Here is an 11,188-nt window from a genome sequence, read left to right as displayed (position 1 = left end):
GCGCGTGCCAGCAGCCGCGGCCCCAACGCCAGCACCCGCACCCGCACCGCGCGGCAGCAGTGGTTGATGAAGCGCAGCTGCACGCTGACCCGGGTGGTGATCTTCACCAGGCACTTCCCCATGGCGTGGGGACGGCGGCACGGGGACGGAGACCCACCAACAGTGGCACGCCGGTGGCCCCGCTGGTGTTCGGGGCTATTTTGGGCTGCTGCAGTGTCACAGCTACCAGCGAGGTGACAGTGACATGAAGCGGCCGTGGCACGGTGCCGGGCACAGCGATGGATGGCGTGGGGCTGCGTGCCACCCGATCTGCAGCAGCACCCAGGGAGGGGGGACGGGGCCCTGGCTCTTAGCAGGGCCCAAAGCACAGCCCCCACCGGGCCCTGAGCTCCCATGGGCACAGGGGGGTCCCCAGGACGTCCCTTATGTCCCTGGTGTGAGCGCTGTGGGGTCCCGGGCTGTGCTGTGGGGGCTGCACACAGACGGCACCGCAGGGCTCCTGGCAGCACGAGGTTCCAGTAGGACCTCAATGACCCCAAATGCAGGGAAACAAAGGGACACCGAATGTGAGCACGTGTGTAGCTGTGCTGAGCGCCCAAAGCAGCTCAAACCTGTGGCTGTAGGTGGGATTCATGGGAAGTCGCAGAGCAGGGGGCCCAGGAGCACTGCACTGCTCAGCCCTGCTCTGTACACTCATTCCTAGTGGGGCAGCGCAACGACAGTAGTGAAGTTCAGGTCCTGTCCGTGCCGCGCCCAAAACCCCATTGCCCTGAGCCACAGCTGCTGCCACAAAGCTTCGGCCCTTTGCTACCCACTCCCTGAACAACAGAGGCAGCTGATCTCCCTTCTGTATGCCCACGTGCACAGATAAGCGTGCTGCCCCACGCACGTACCTTCCATGATGGAGATGTGCACAGCCCTCCTGCGGGTGCGCGGCACGCTGCTCAGCCGGGGGCCGTGGGTGATGGAGGGGCAGCTCCTGCTTGGCACCAGCCCGGCCCTGCAGGGAGAGCAGCGGCAGTGAGGGGCCGCCTGCCGGGGCTGTGCGGTGCCCCGTATGCCCCGTGGTGCCGGGCTGTGTGGTGCCCTTACCGGTGGATCTCCGGCGGCTCCCGCTTGATCTTGGCACTGGATTCCATCACCTCTTTTGCAACGCGGCCGCTATGGGTGGGAAGAAGAGCGGCGTGAGCACGGGGACAGCAGCCCTCAGTGCCTGCCGTCCCATCCCTGCATGCTGCACTGCCCACAGGGGTGGCATCATCCCATGGCTGGGGATGCCCCACACCCACCAGAGACATACGGCACCTTCTCCAGGAAGCAGAATTTAGGAACTGCAATGATTGTTTTATCCCTTGGCCTCAGAAAAAACCCAAACCAAACCATGAAAAGCCCCCAGATTTCCACCCCTCCCCCCCCCCCGGCCCCATGATCACCGTGTCTCTGGGGCAGGAGGGAGGAATGGCAGCTGAGGAATGGGGAACGCCCGGTGGTGGCACTGACATGGCCGTCCTGCACCAGAACAGCTGGCAGTGCTGTTATCTGCCCCTTATCTACCTGTATCGGAAACGGCTCCCCTTGAAGAACAGGTTGCTGCTGGACACTGTCCGGACCTGGCTCGACTTCTCCAACCTGCAGGGCAGTAGGCTGTGAGTGCCATATGCACTCATGGGAGCAAGGAAACTCCCAGTGAACAAGGCTGAGTAACGTGTGTGAGCCCTGGCAGCTTCCCATCCCACAGCAACCCCCCCCACCCCACAGCGGAGCCTCATCTCCCCATCTCCAGCACTGCCCCCTGCCCGGGGCAGGAGGGCAGGAGCAGCCAGCAGCCCTCACCCCACACACGGGGAGCAGGACCCAGTGCTGACATTATTAATCATAAAAAGATTTGTAAAGCAATATTGCAATTCCATTTTATGTTCATATAATGAGGAGTGAAACCTGCTGATGGCAGCCGCTGATTGCAGAATTCCCAAAGAGAATACATTACACACTTTATCTCACATCTCGCTGATTAGAATAAAACTCATTAGGAAGCACAAAGGCGGGCACTGCCAAGGAAGGCTCTGAGCACCCAGCACAGCCTCACACCAAGTGCTGGCACTGCCTGCTGCCCCTCCAGCCCAAAACCCCTCCCGGGTGCTGCCCATCATTAAGGTGCTATCTATCTCTGCCCAATTAATTCTAATTGCATAATTGGAGGTTTGCTGGGTTGGGGGCAGCCCTGGAGCTGTGGGGCAGAGGGGCACAGTGCTGCACTGCCCCACACGTGGTGAGCCCAGGAGTGACCCATGGGGAGCAAGAGCAGAGCGCATCCCTGCACTCACTTGTAGAAGGCCTGGTTCTCTATGCCACACTTCCAGAGGTGCTTGCAGGCTTCCGGCGTTGGGGCGAAGTAGGTGAGGACAATTTTCTTTTCCTACAGCAGAAAGAAGTGTGTTGGCCACAGCAGTGGTGCCCAGGGCTGTGGGATGGTGGCAGCACAGAGAGCGTGGCCACAGCCGGGCAGGGGGACGGGGCAGCCCCAAATGGAAACGCACTCACCTCCTTCTGACTCACATACAGGTAGAACGTCTTCCCCTCGAACTTCATTTTGGTCACCTCATTCCTGAAGGGACAGGGATGTGCCGTTAGAGGCAGGGATGTGCCATGAGAGACTGCCCAGCCCCACTGGCACTCGTCCCCTCCCCAGGGCGCAGGGTCAGCCAGCACCAGCGCTGTGGGGCTGCTCACCACTTGATGAAGTGCACTCTCTTGTTCCCCTGCAGGACGACGAACCCAAAGGGGGTGAAGGCCAGGAACGCTGCATTGCCCGACACGTCCTGCAAGAGAACAGCAGCTCCTCAGCAGAGTGTCAGAGTGCCCAGCGGCAGCCAGGGCAGGCATAGAGCAATGGGCTGCAGCCGTGATCCTGCAGCAGCCTGTGCATGCACCAGCCCCACAGCCCTGCAGCCCCGTGTGCTGCTCCCAGCACGAAGCACAACGTGCAGTATCGCTCTCATCGATCCCATCAATTCACAAGTGAGCAATAAGTGAAGATGGTTACGTGCCTGACCAACCCTTTTGCTAATAATTAAACTGCATGATGGCAAAATCCCATTCAGTGTTGGAGCGGCCAGGCAGCACCGTGGCCATTTACAACCCATAATTAGTGTCATGAACAGAGCTGGGCAGTGCAGTCACTTAATCACAACAACGGGGCTCTGAGGAAGCACTCATTAACTGCCTTGGAGCTCATGCAAAGCGCAGAGCTGTGCTGGGCTCAGACAGCATTGCAGGGCGGCTGTGGGATGGGGAGCTGCAGCACATCCATGTGCACAGTGCGGGAGCAGCACGGGGCGTGTGGTGCACGGGAAGCAGCAGAAAGGGATCCTCGGGATGCGAGCAGAGAATAAGCCGGGTTCGCATCAAGATTGGATCACAATTCATTTCGATCTGCCAGGGGCAGACAGGTGAAACCAAAGAGCCCAAATCCTGCCCTACACAAAGCAAAGCACAGAGCTGAGCCACAGGCACGAGGAGTGCCACGGCGGGAGTACCTGGTCCTGCCTCAGCCTGGGAGCCCCTACCCCACTGCTGGGTATCGCAGGGCACGCACTGCCCAGAATAAGTGCTATCAGTGCAGAGCACTGCAGGAACTGCTTCCCCAGCACCAGCTATCAGCAGCACCAGCACCAATGCTCACCCATGGCCCTGCCCAGTGCCAGCACCCAGCCCTGTGCTGCTGTGACCCCGCTCAGCCCAGCTCTGCGCCGGGTGCTGGGCAGCTCTCTCCCTGCGTTGGCTGTGAGTGGGGATTGACTCAGCCCAGCTCCTCCTGCTCTGCTCCCCGCATCCCCCTGTGTGTGATGGGGCTCTGGGGGAGCACAGTGTGGGGTCACTGAGAGTCGATAAAAGCTACTTCCAACACAAAGCTCCGTCAGTACAGGAGTGCAGACAGGGAGGGGACTGTCCTGGTTACGAGTATGGTGGTGATGGGGCTGCGGTTGGAATGGGGGGGATCTCAGAGGTCTTTCCAACCTCAGTGGTCCTGTGGCACCCAGGTGCTGCCTCCTACAGCAGCGCTCCCAGCACCGCAGCGCAATGCCGGGTGACGCAGCCCCACGGACAGCAGTGGGAGCTCCTCTGCAGCACGTCAGCACAGAGGGAGCAGAGCAGCGTGGCTGCCAGGAGCGCTCACCTTGCAGGGGTGGGGGTCCACGCCGTAGGTCTCCAGGGTCTGCGCCTTCCTTAGGAAGTTCAGCTCAGAAGTGGCCGGCGTCTGCCCGCTGTGGGAGGGAGAAGGGAGAGGTGGGCGGCGTGCAGGGCAGAGCACGGCATGCACGCAGGTCCTGGCGTGGCACTGAGCCTTTACCTCAGCTCTGATTTGTGGATCTCCGCAATCTTCCTCTCCAGCTTCTCCGAGTGCTTGGGGAAGAACTGGAACTTGGAGCTGTAGCCCTCCGGGTGCTTCCCGGGGTCGTAGTCACCAATCTCAGCTGGGGGGACAGAGGTGGTGAGCAGCCCCACTGTGGGCTTACTGCTCAGGCATTAGCCACACCATTAACCAGAGCCCCATGCTGCCCACCCCACAGTCCCAGTGCCCCAGGCAGTCGCATCGTACAGCCTGCACAGTACGATCACAGCCCTGCAGGACGGCCCTGGTGACATTTATATTCGAGGTGCAGCGATCTGTTGTAAGTGAAATAACGTAATCGGGACTCAGAGCGAAAAGCAGATTTATCTTGTCAGGAAGCATTACCTTGAAGGATATAGGCGGCCAGCAGCGCGGCGTCCGAGGTCTTGCAAAGGAGGCGGCCGTGGTAGAGGTCTCTTTTGATCTGCAGGAAGACTAAGTACCTGCAGACAGCAGAGAGCCGGTTGGCCAAGTGCAGCTTGCTTGGCCCGAGCAGGGCTGTCCCGGCTGCACACGCGTGCACTGCGCAGCCAGAGGCACTGCTGGCCCTGACCCACAGCCGGGGGCCACGTCCCAGCCCAGCAGTGCTGAGGCTGAGCAGAGCTGCCCTGCTCACAGCACTGCCCTCTGGGTGCCGGCGCCTTTGAGCCACGTGACCCAAATTCTGGATTCAGGGTCCATTTCTGCCATCATTTCTGCACCCATTGTTTCCCCGGATCATCCCCAGTAGCGTGTTCTTAGATAATAAAACACGCAAGGTAATGAAACGGACCATGAAGGGAACTATCCTGCCAGCAGATCCCACAAGGACCAGAGGGCAACTGGGGGAGAGGTGCTGGGCAGGACAGGGAGGTGGGTGCACGGCGTGCAGCTCTGCTCTGAGGGTGCAGCAGGAGCAGCAGTGACACAGGCATTGCACATGGTAGGCTGTGCTGGGTGGTAAAACAGCCTGTTTCACAGGCTGAGCACAAACCCAAACCCACGGCCCCACACCCCCTCACCTGGTGATCTCCTCCTTCAGCGCCGCAGGGTCCGTGGGGTAGAACTTGACACGGAAGCACATGGTGAAGGGTGGCTGGGCTGTGGGAACAGCAGCACCGTCACCAATCCTGCCACCAAACCTCAGGACACAACCCTCCCCACCCTCCCCCCCCGTCCACACAGGTCGGGCACTGACCCTCGTGTCCCCACGCACTGCAGGGACGGAAGGATGGGGCACACCGAGCTGTGCCACGCACCGCCCCACAGGACACTGCTCAGCCTTTTGCCTGTACTGGGAGCGATGCTTACCCCTCATCTGCTTCACGACCGACTTCGTGAACTCCAGCCAATGCTGAAATGAGAAAAGAAGGGATTGGAGCAGCTCTGTAACAAATGTCTGCCACCAGGAGCACTGATGGAACACTCTTTTGGAACCAGAAGCCCACGCAGGGGCAATCCCATGCCCAGCCCTGCCCACAGTGCGGCGGTGGGAGCAGCCCTGGGGACACTGCACAGATCAGGGTGGGCACACAGTGTGGGCAGGAGGAGCACAGGGCAGCCCAGCCCCACACGCTGCACACAGTGCAGCACCGGGCTGCAGCCACACCGCGGTGAGCTCTGCATGGGGCCTCTGTCACACCTCTCTGATCCGCTCACCCTCTGCTTGTCGGGGTCCACAAAGCGGATGCCAAAGTAGTCCTTCTCCAGCAGGTTCAGGTGGTGGCACAGGAGGTCGAACAGGTACTGCCCCTTGGCATCTCTCTGCAAGACAGGAACGGCATTGGCAGCGCAGCAGGGCTGGGGGAGCTGAGATACAGGGAGATGAAGGCACTAAACCTGCCACGTCAGGCTGGGGATGCAGCACAGCCACATGAGGACACCCTCTGCTCCCCAGCACTGCATCCCCGAGGCCATGCAGCCCCAGATGAGGGCTGACCCATCAGCGGTGGGATTAGCCCAGATGGATTGTAAAGCCGTGCGGTGCTGTGCACAACCCCCTCGCACTTACATTGATGTAACTGCTCCAGCATCCTTCCGTCTGATTTACGATCACACACTGTAAGTTCTAGCTCACAGAGCAACCCCCAGCTCCCGCCCCACACTGTGCCCCACACCGTGGTGCTGCTGGCCGGGCACTTTGGGTGTCTCAGGGTCCCATCAGTCAAAGCCAGGAGCAGAGGCAGAGCCCTGCACTCAGCATCACGCTGCCACAGCACTGTGACTGCTGACTGAGAGCGGGGCCACAGAGTCTCAGAATCACCAAGGCTGGAAAAGACCTCTCAGATCCCCACTGCCCCCATCCCACCATGCCCACTGCCACATCCCCACATCAGAGCAGCTGCTCACCCCCAGAGCCTCAACACAGCGCAGTGCCCAGCCTGCAACCCATGCCCTGCATTTTGCTCTATGTTTTTGGCACTGCACAGAGCAGGATGGAGCAGCAGAGCAGCGATGCCCCCAGCATCACGTGCTGCACAGCCCAAGGCCCTTTGTTTGCAGGATTTGCTTCTGCCTTTCCATACCCATCCGTACCCCAAATTGGCACTAGGACCTGCAGCACTGACACAAAGAGCCACACGGAGCACGAGACAGCAGCCCTCCATCTGCCAACAGTGCACAAATGCAAACGGCTTTACGGGGGGAGATGCTTCCTCTTTGATCTCTCTAACTTGAGTTAAACATATTCTAAATTAATCATTATGAGTCTGTCTTTCAGGAAATTATCTGAGCCGTCTTTGCAAATCAGAACTTGAAAGAGCTGTCTGTTGCGTAATAGCAGCTTAAGCATTCCGGTTTGATCTCTGTATGTTCTTACAAAGGAGGGTTTATGCTGGCCCAGCAGCATGGCAGCAGCCAGCTCAGTGCCACCAGCGCCCACAGCTGAGCGCTTGTTGCTTCCACCTCAGACTTCTGATGCATTTGAAGTCCTGAGGTGCTGCAGGGCTGCTGCAGGATGCTGAGACTGCCACCAGAACCAGGCAGCTCCTTGTTCCCAAGCTGTACTCTCGGTCCTTTTCTTCTCAGTTCAGAGGAGTTCAGACAACAAACCAAGCATGCTCAGACTGTGCAGGGATCACCCAAAGGCAGCCAGCAGCACTGTGTGCAGGAGATGCTGCAATGCACAGCATCCTGCCTGCAACTCCCATAAAACACACGGGATCACCACTCGCCATAGCACACGGGCAGGGTTTCACACCCCAGTGCTGCCCATCCACCATTCACCAGGGGTTGGAACACAGGATGAACCAGATGCTGCCGGCCCCAGCAGCAGTGCTCTGTGGCACAAGGCCCATCAATGGAGCAGGCACAGGGGCTGCTGTCACCCCACAGCACTTCACAGCTGCACACAGCAGCTCGTGCTGCAGGAACAGCTCTGAGGCGGTGGGCACAGGGCCCTATGGGTGCCAACCCAGCCTGGTGCTCCCAGTGCAGGGCTGAGCCCCTCGGGACTGGCTGAGAGCCTGCACTGCTCTGGAGAGCATCCATCGGGTAACGGGAACAGCAGAGCTCCGGAAAGACACGGACCAAAAAGCAGCAAGCATGAAATCTCAAAACTTTAAGAAGATTAAAGTAACCTTGCCTTCTTCGTTTTTCTAAGCTCCTCTGCCAAAATTAGGGTCACACACAGCTAAAATGAAATGAGTTAATAATAGCAGCTCATCTTCAACAAGCAGCGCTGGCTCATTCCCCTCCTGCTGCCCAGCTGAGCACCAGCACTGGAACCTGACTACAGAATCACAGAGCCACTGAGGCTGGAGAAGACCTCTGAGACCCCCAAGCCCAACCCAGCTCATTTCTCCACGCCCCTAACTGCACCACGCAGAGCCACATCCCCACAGCTCGGGGATGGTGACCCCCGTCCTCCGCACAGCTTGTGCCGGTGCTTCACCTCCCTTCTGGGGAAGGAACTTGCCCTGGCACACAACCTGAGCTGCCCCCTTCCTTCAGCCAGAGCTGTGTGCAGCGCCCTGCTTCATGCATCACTGCATGCCTCCACTTTATTTCATTTAATTATCCTTCCAACATCCCAAATGTGTTACACTTCCTCACGTCATAAATCTCACGAAGCCGTATGGCACAGCGACCAGGGAACCGCTCACCCATGCGCTCTGGGGCAGAGACTCACACAGCCACTAAAACAGCACAGCTCAGTCCGTGAGCGCAGCCCGCATGGACACTCTGTGCCGGGGTGCACAGCTCCTTGCACAACCCTACAGCCCATGGCAGTGCCCGCTCCGGGGATTAAGCGCCGGATTTGGGGAACAAATAGCACAGCCTTCCTGCAGCTCCGGAGCCACGCTGTGGGGCCGGCCAGCCTCTGCTCCATCAGCTTAGAGGGAGATTATTTTTTAAAAGGAAACTGTCAAGAAAAGTCTGTTCTGAAAAGTGAAGTTGGAGCTTAAATCTCTTTGGCGGCAGCAGCTGAGCTGGGAAAGATCAAAGAGCCACAGCTCCGCTGCAGCACGAGGGGATTTTCGCTGGCAATTTGATGGCAATATGTGCTTTAAGTGCTTCATTTTCAACATTCGGCATTGTGCTGCGTGGGGCTGGGATTTACTGTCCCTCAGATGGAGTCAGCGTTCAGCCTGCAGACTCTGGGAGGGCTCCGGGCAGCTCAGCCTGCAGAGTAAGCCGGCGCCTCATCAGAACTGCAGCATGGGGAAGAAAATGGGCAGAAACAGGCAAGAGCACCCCTCAAGCTGCAGGCATCCTTACAGCAGGCGGCCATCAGCACAGCAACTTCCCCACAGCAGCCCCAGGCCCTCCAGTGAGCAGCACGATCATGAGAGCATGTGCCTTGCTGTGAATTTGCTGTCTGCAATCCTTCTTCCCAGCTGACGTGGGCAGTTCTGTCTCCAGGACTTACCATGTGAGCTTGCAGCAATTGATAAAACCTTGGAGAAGGAAAGTGTAATGCTACAATGTGATGGAAAGTACAGTGATAACTGCAGAGTGGAAAAGTGTTTGGCTGTAGCAAATGAGAATAAGTCCAAATGCAGCAGCCATGGACACAGAAACAAAGGGGGGGGGGGAAAAGAAAAAAGAAGCTGCTTACCTTTGGAAAGCCTCAGGTAGGCAGAGATCTCCAGAGAGATACCCTCACCTCCACTGCCAACCCTTAAATGAGGCCTGGGAAGGGGTGGATCCTGGCTCCAGCCCTCCCTGTCACTCAGCTGCATTGCATGAGCCTGAGCTGCCCTGGGCTGGCCCTGCCTTCCACCAGATGCTCCATCACTGCTGCAGGCTGAGACTCAGCATTTCTGCTACAGAAAGTTACCAGAAAGTGATTTCTGTAGCTGTAAACGCCAGCTGCTGGATTCCCCAGTTAACGCACAGCTGGGAGCAGGGCAGTGCTATAGGGCAGTGCCATAGGGGCAGGCAGTGCTGTGGGGGCAGGGCAGTGCTGGGCCGTGCTCAGTGCAGCTGCAGTGGCCCCCACTGTGCCCCCGCTCCCCCCCCACAGGGCCATCTGCTGCTGTTTCTCACAGCAGAATATTTATCAGTGAGTCACAATTAGGGATGAGCGTGACGAAGGTTTCTGCCAGAATGGGGAATTTAACACCATTCAAATATTTATCGTGGGTTACGTGCAGGGGAATTTTCCTCCCCTAAGCAGCCATGCAGGGTGCCGGGCTGCCCCACCGTCCTGCAGGAGGTGGGGGTTTGTTCTGCAGCCACCCAACGCCCAACTGCAGAGGAGGAGCACAGATTTGGCACAGCGCAGGGATGCTCAGCCCCAGGGCACCCCATGGCACGGCCTGGCCATGCCCACATCAGCATCTGGTTCTGGGGACACGGAAACCAGACTGGGTTCTGCAAAGTCCCACTTATTCTCCAGCCCTGAGTGCAGCTCCAGAGCAACGCACACACAGAGACCTGCTGACAGATGACCTGTGTCCCCTTGCATTGCGCTGCCCGTTGCTGCTGCGCAACTTTCATGAATTAAATTCAGAACTTGTAAGTCTATAATTTAGAAGCACTGAAAACCTCTCTCCATAAAAGCAAATTGCCTTCTCCCATCGTTCAAGCTCATGTTTTCATTCATGTGAGCTTGGAGTGGCTCCATGTTTGCTCTTGTTTAAGTTGGCACTCCTTTTCCATGGGCGCACGGAGCGCTGCTGGTGCAGCGGATGGCGGTGCGTGCGAGGAACACACTCACAGCAGCCAGCTGACGATCAGGAATGCTCTGTCAGGAAGCGAGCCCTGCTTGCAGCACACAGCACAAACCCACAGACAACTGCATCTCTGCAGCTCTCACCTCAAGGGAGCACCTCAGAGACCCGTCGCAGCACCCTGGGGTCTGAAGGCACGATGAGATGCCCAGTGCTCGGTGCTAAGCATGGACTGCTGCTGTGGTGCGGAGCGGCTCCACCAACCACCCCCAGTGCTGCGGCCGTGGGCTGCAGATTGCTGCAGGACCCCAGTGCTGAGCGGTGCTCTTTGCAGCCAGCAGCTCCACGCACATCGCTGCTGGAGGGCAGGAACAGCGAGAAAAGAGAGCAACCAAAGCCAGGAGCTGTGCGTGCTGCTCGGCTCCAGGAAAGCACCTTTGGTTTTCCTGGCAACAGCCCCGAGGAGAAGCTTGCTTTCCTTCCAGCAGCTGAACGCAGCAAAACGCTCACAGGAGGGAAGAAAGAAACGTGTAAACGGGTCATAAATATTTACAGGCCATGAAAGTGAAGCGGGGCGCAGGCGGGAGCAGCGGCTGCAGCACTGCACAGCCCAGCACCTCCTGCTGCCCTGGGCTGAGCGCGGCTCAGACACAGCTGGGCGCAGCGCTGGGACCCACACAGCCCCACAGCAGCTCACAGC

At 58.6% G+C, this 11,188-nt stretch overlaps 1 protein-coding gene across 2 annotated transcripts in view; it reads right to left on the bottom strand.

Annotated features, from left to right (window-relative positions):
• FRMD5 (FERM domain containing 5) overlaps positions 1 to 9,472 on the bottom strand; it is a 13,133-nt gene extending 3,661 nt beyond the window's left edge. For both annotated transcript variants that reach the window (XM_019619616.2, XM_031555380.1), the window contains exons 1-13: positions 9,432 to 9,472; positions 6,032 to 6,136; positions 5,684 to 5,726; positions 5,395 to 5,473; positions 4,739 to 4,836; positions 4,352 to 4,475; positions 4,178 to 4,265; positions 2,731 to 2,819; positions 2,542 to 2,605; positions 2,325 to 2,416; positions 1,555 to 1,629; positions 1,093 to 1,161; positions 894 to 1,000 (exon numbers count right to left, since the gene is read on the bottom strand). In XM_019619616.2, coding sequence (XP_019475161.1) covers positions 894 to 1,000; positions 1,093 to 1,161; positions 1,555 to 1,629; positions 2,325 to 2,416; positions 2,542 to 2,605; positions 2,731 to 2,819; positions 4,178 to 4,265; positions 4,352 to 4,475; positions 4,739 to 4,836; positions 5,395 to 5,473; positions 5,684 to 5,690 — 892 coding nt within the window. In that variant the 5' untranslated portion in view covers positions 5,691 to 5,726; positions 6,032 to 6,136; positions 9,432 to 9,472. The remainder of the gene's footprint in view (positions 1 to 893; positions 1,001 to 1,092; positions 1,162 to 1,554; positions 1,630 to 2,324; positions 2,417 to 2,541; positions 2,606 to 2,730; positions 2,820 to 4,177; positions 4,266 to 4,351; positions 4,476 to 4,738; positions 4,837 to 5,394; positions 5,474 to 5,683; positions 5,727 to 6,031; positions 6,137 to 9,431) is intronic.
• Between the last annotated feature and the right edge of the window lie 1,716 nt (positions 9,473 to 11,188).

The sequence above is a fragment of the Meleagris gallopavo genome, chromosome 12, assembly GCF_000146605.3.
Source record: "Meleagris gallopavo isolate NT-WF06-2002-E0010 breed Aviagen turkey brand Nicholas breeding stock chromosome 12, Turkey_5.1, whole genome shotgun sequence".
Lineage (NCBI taxonomy): Eukaryota > Metazoa > Chordata > Aves > Galliformes > Phasianidae > Meleagris > Meleagris gallopavo.
The sequence above is the reverse complement of the archived record's forward strand: the minus strand, read 5'-3'. Positions and strand labels throughout refer to the sequence as shown.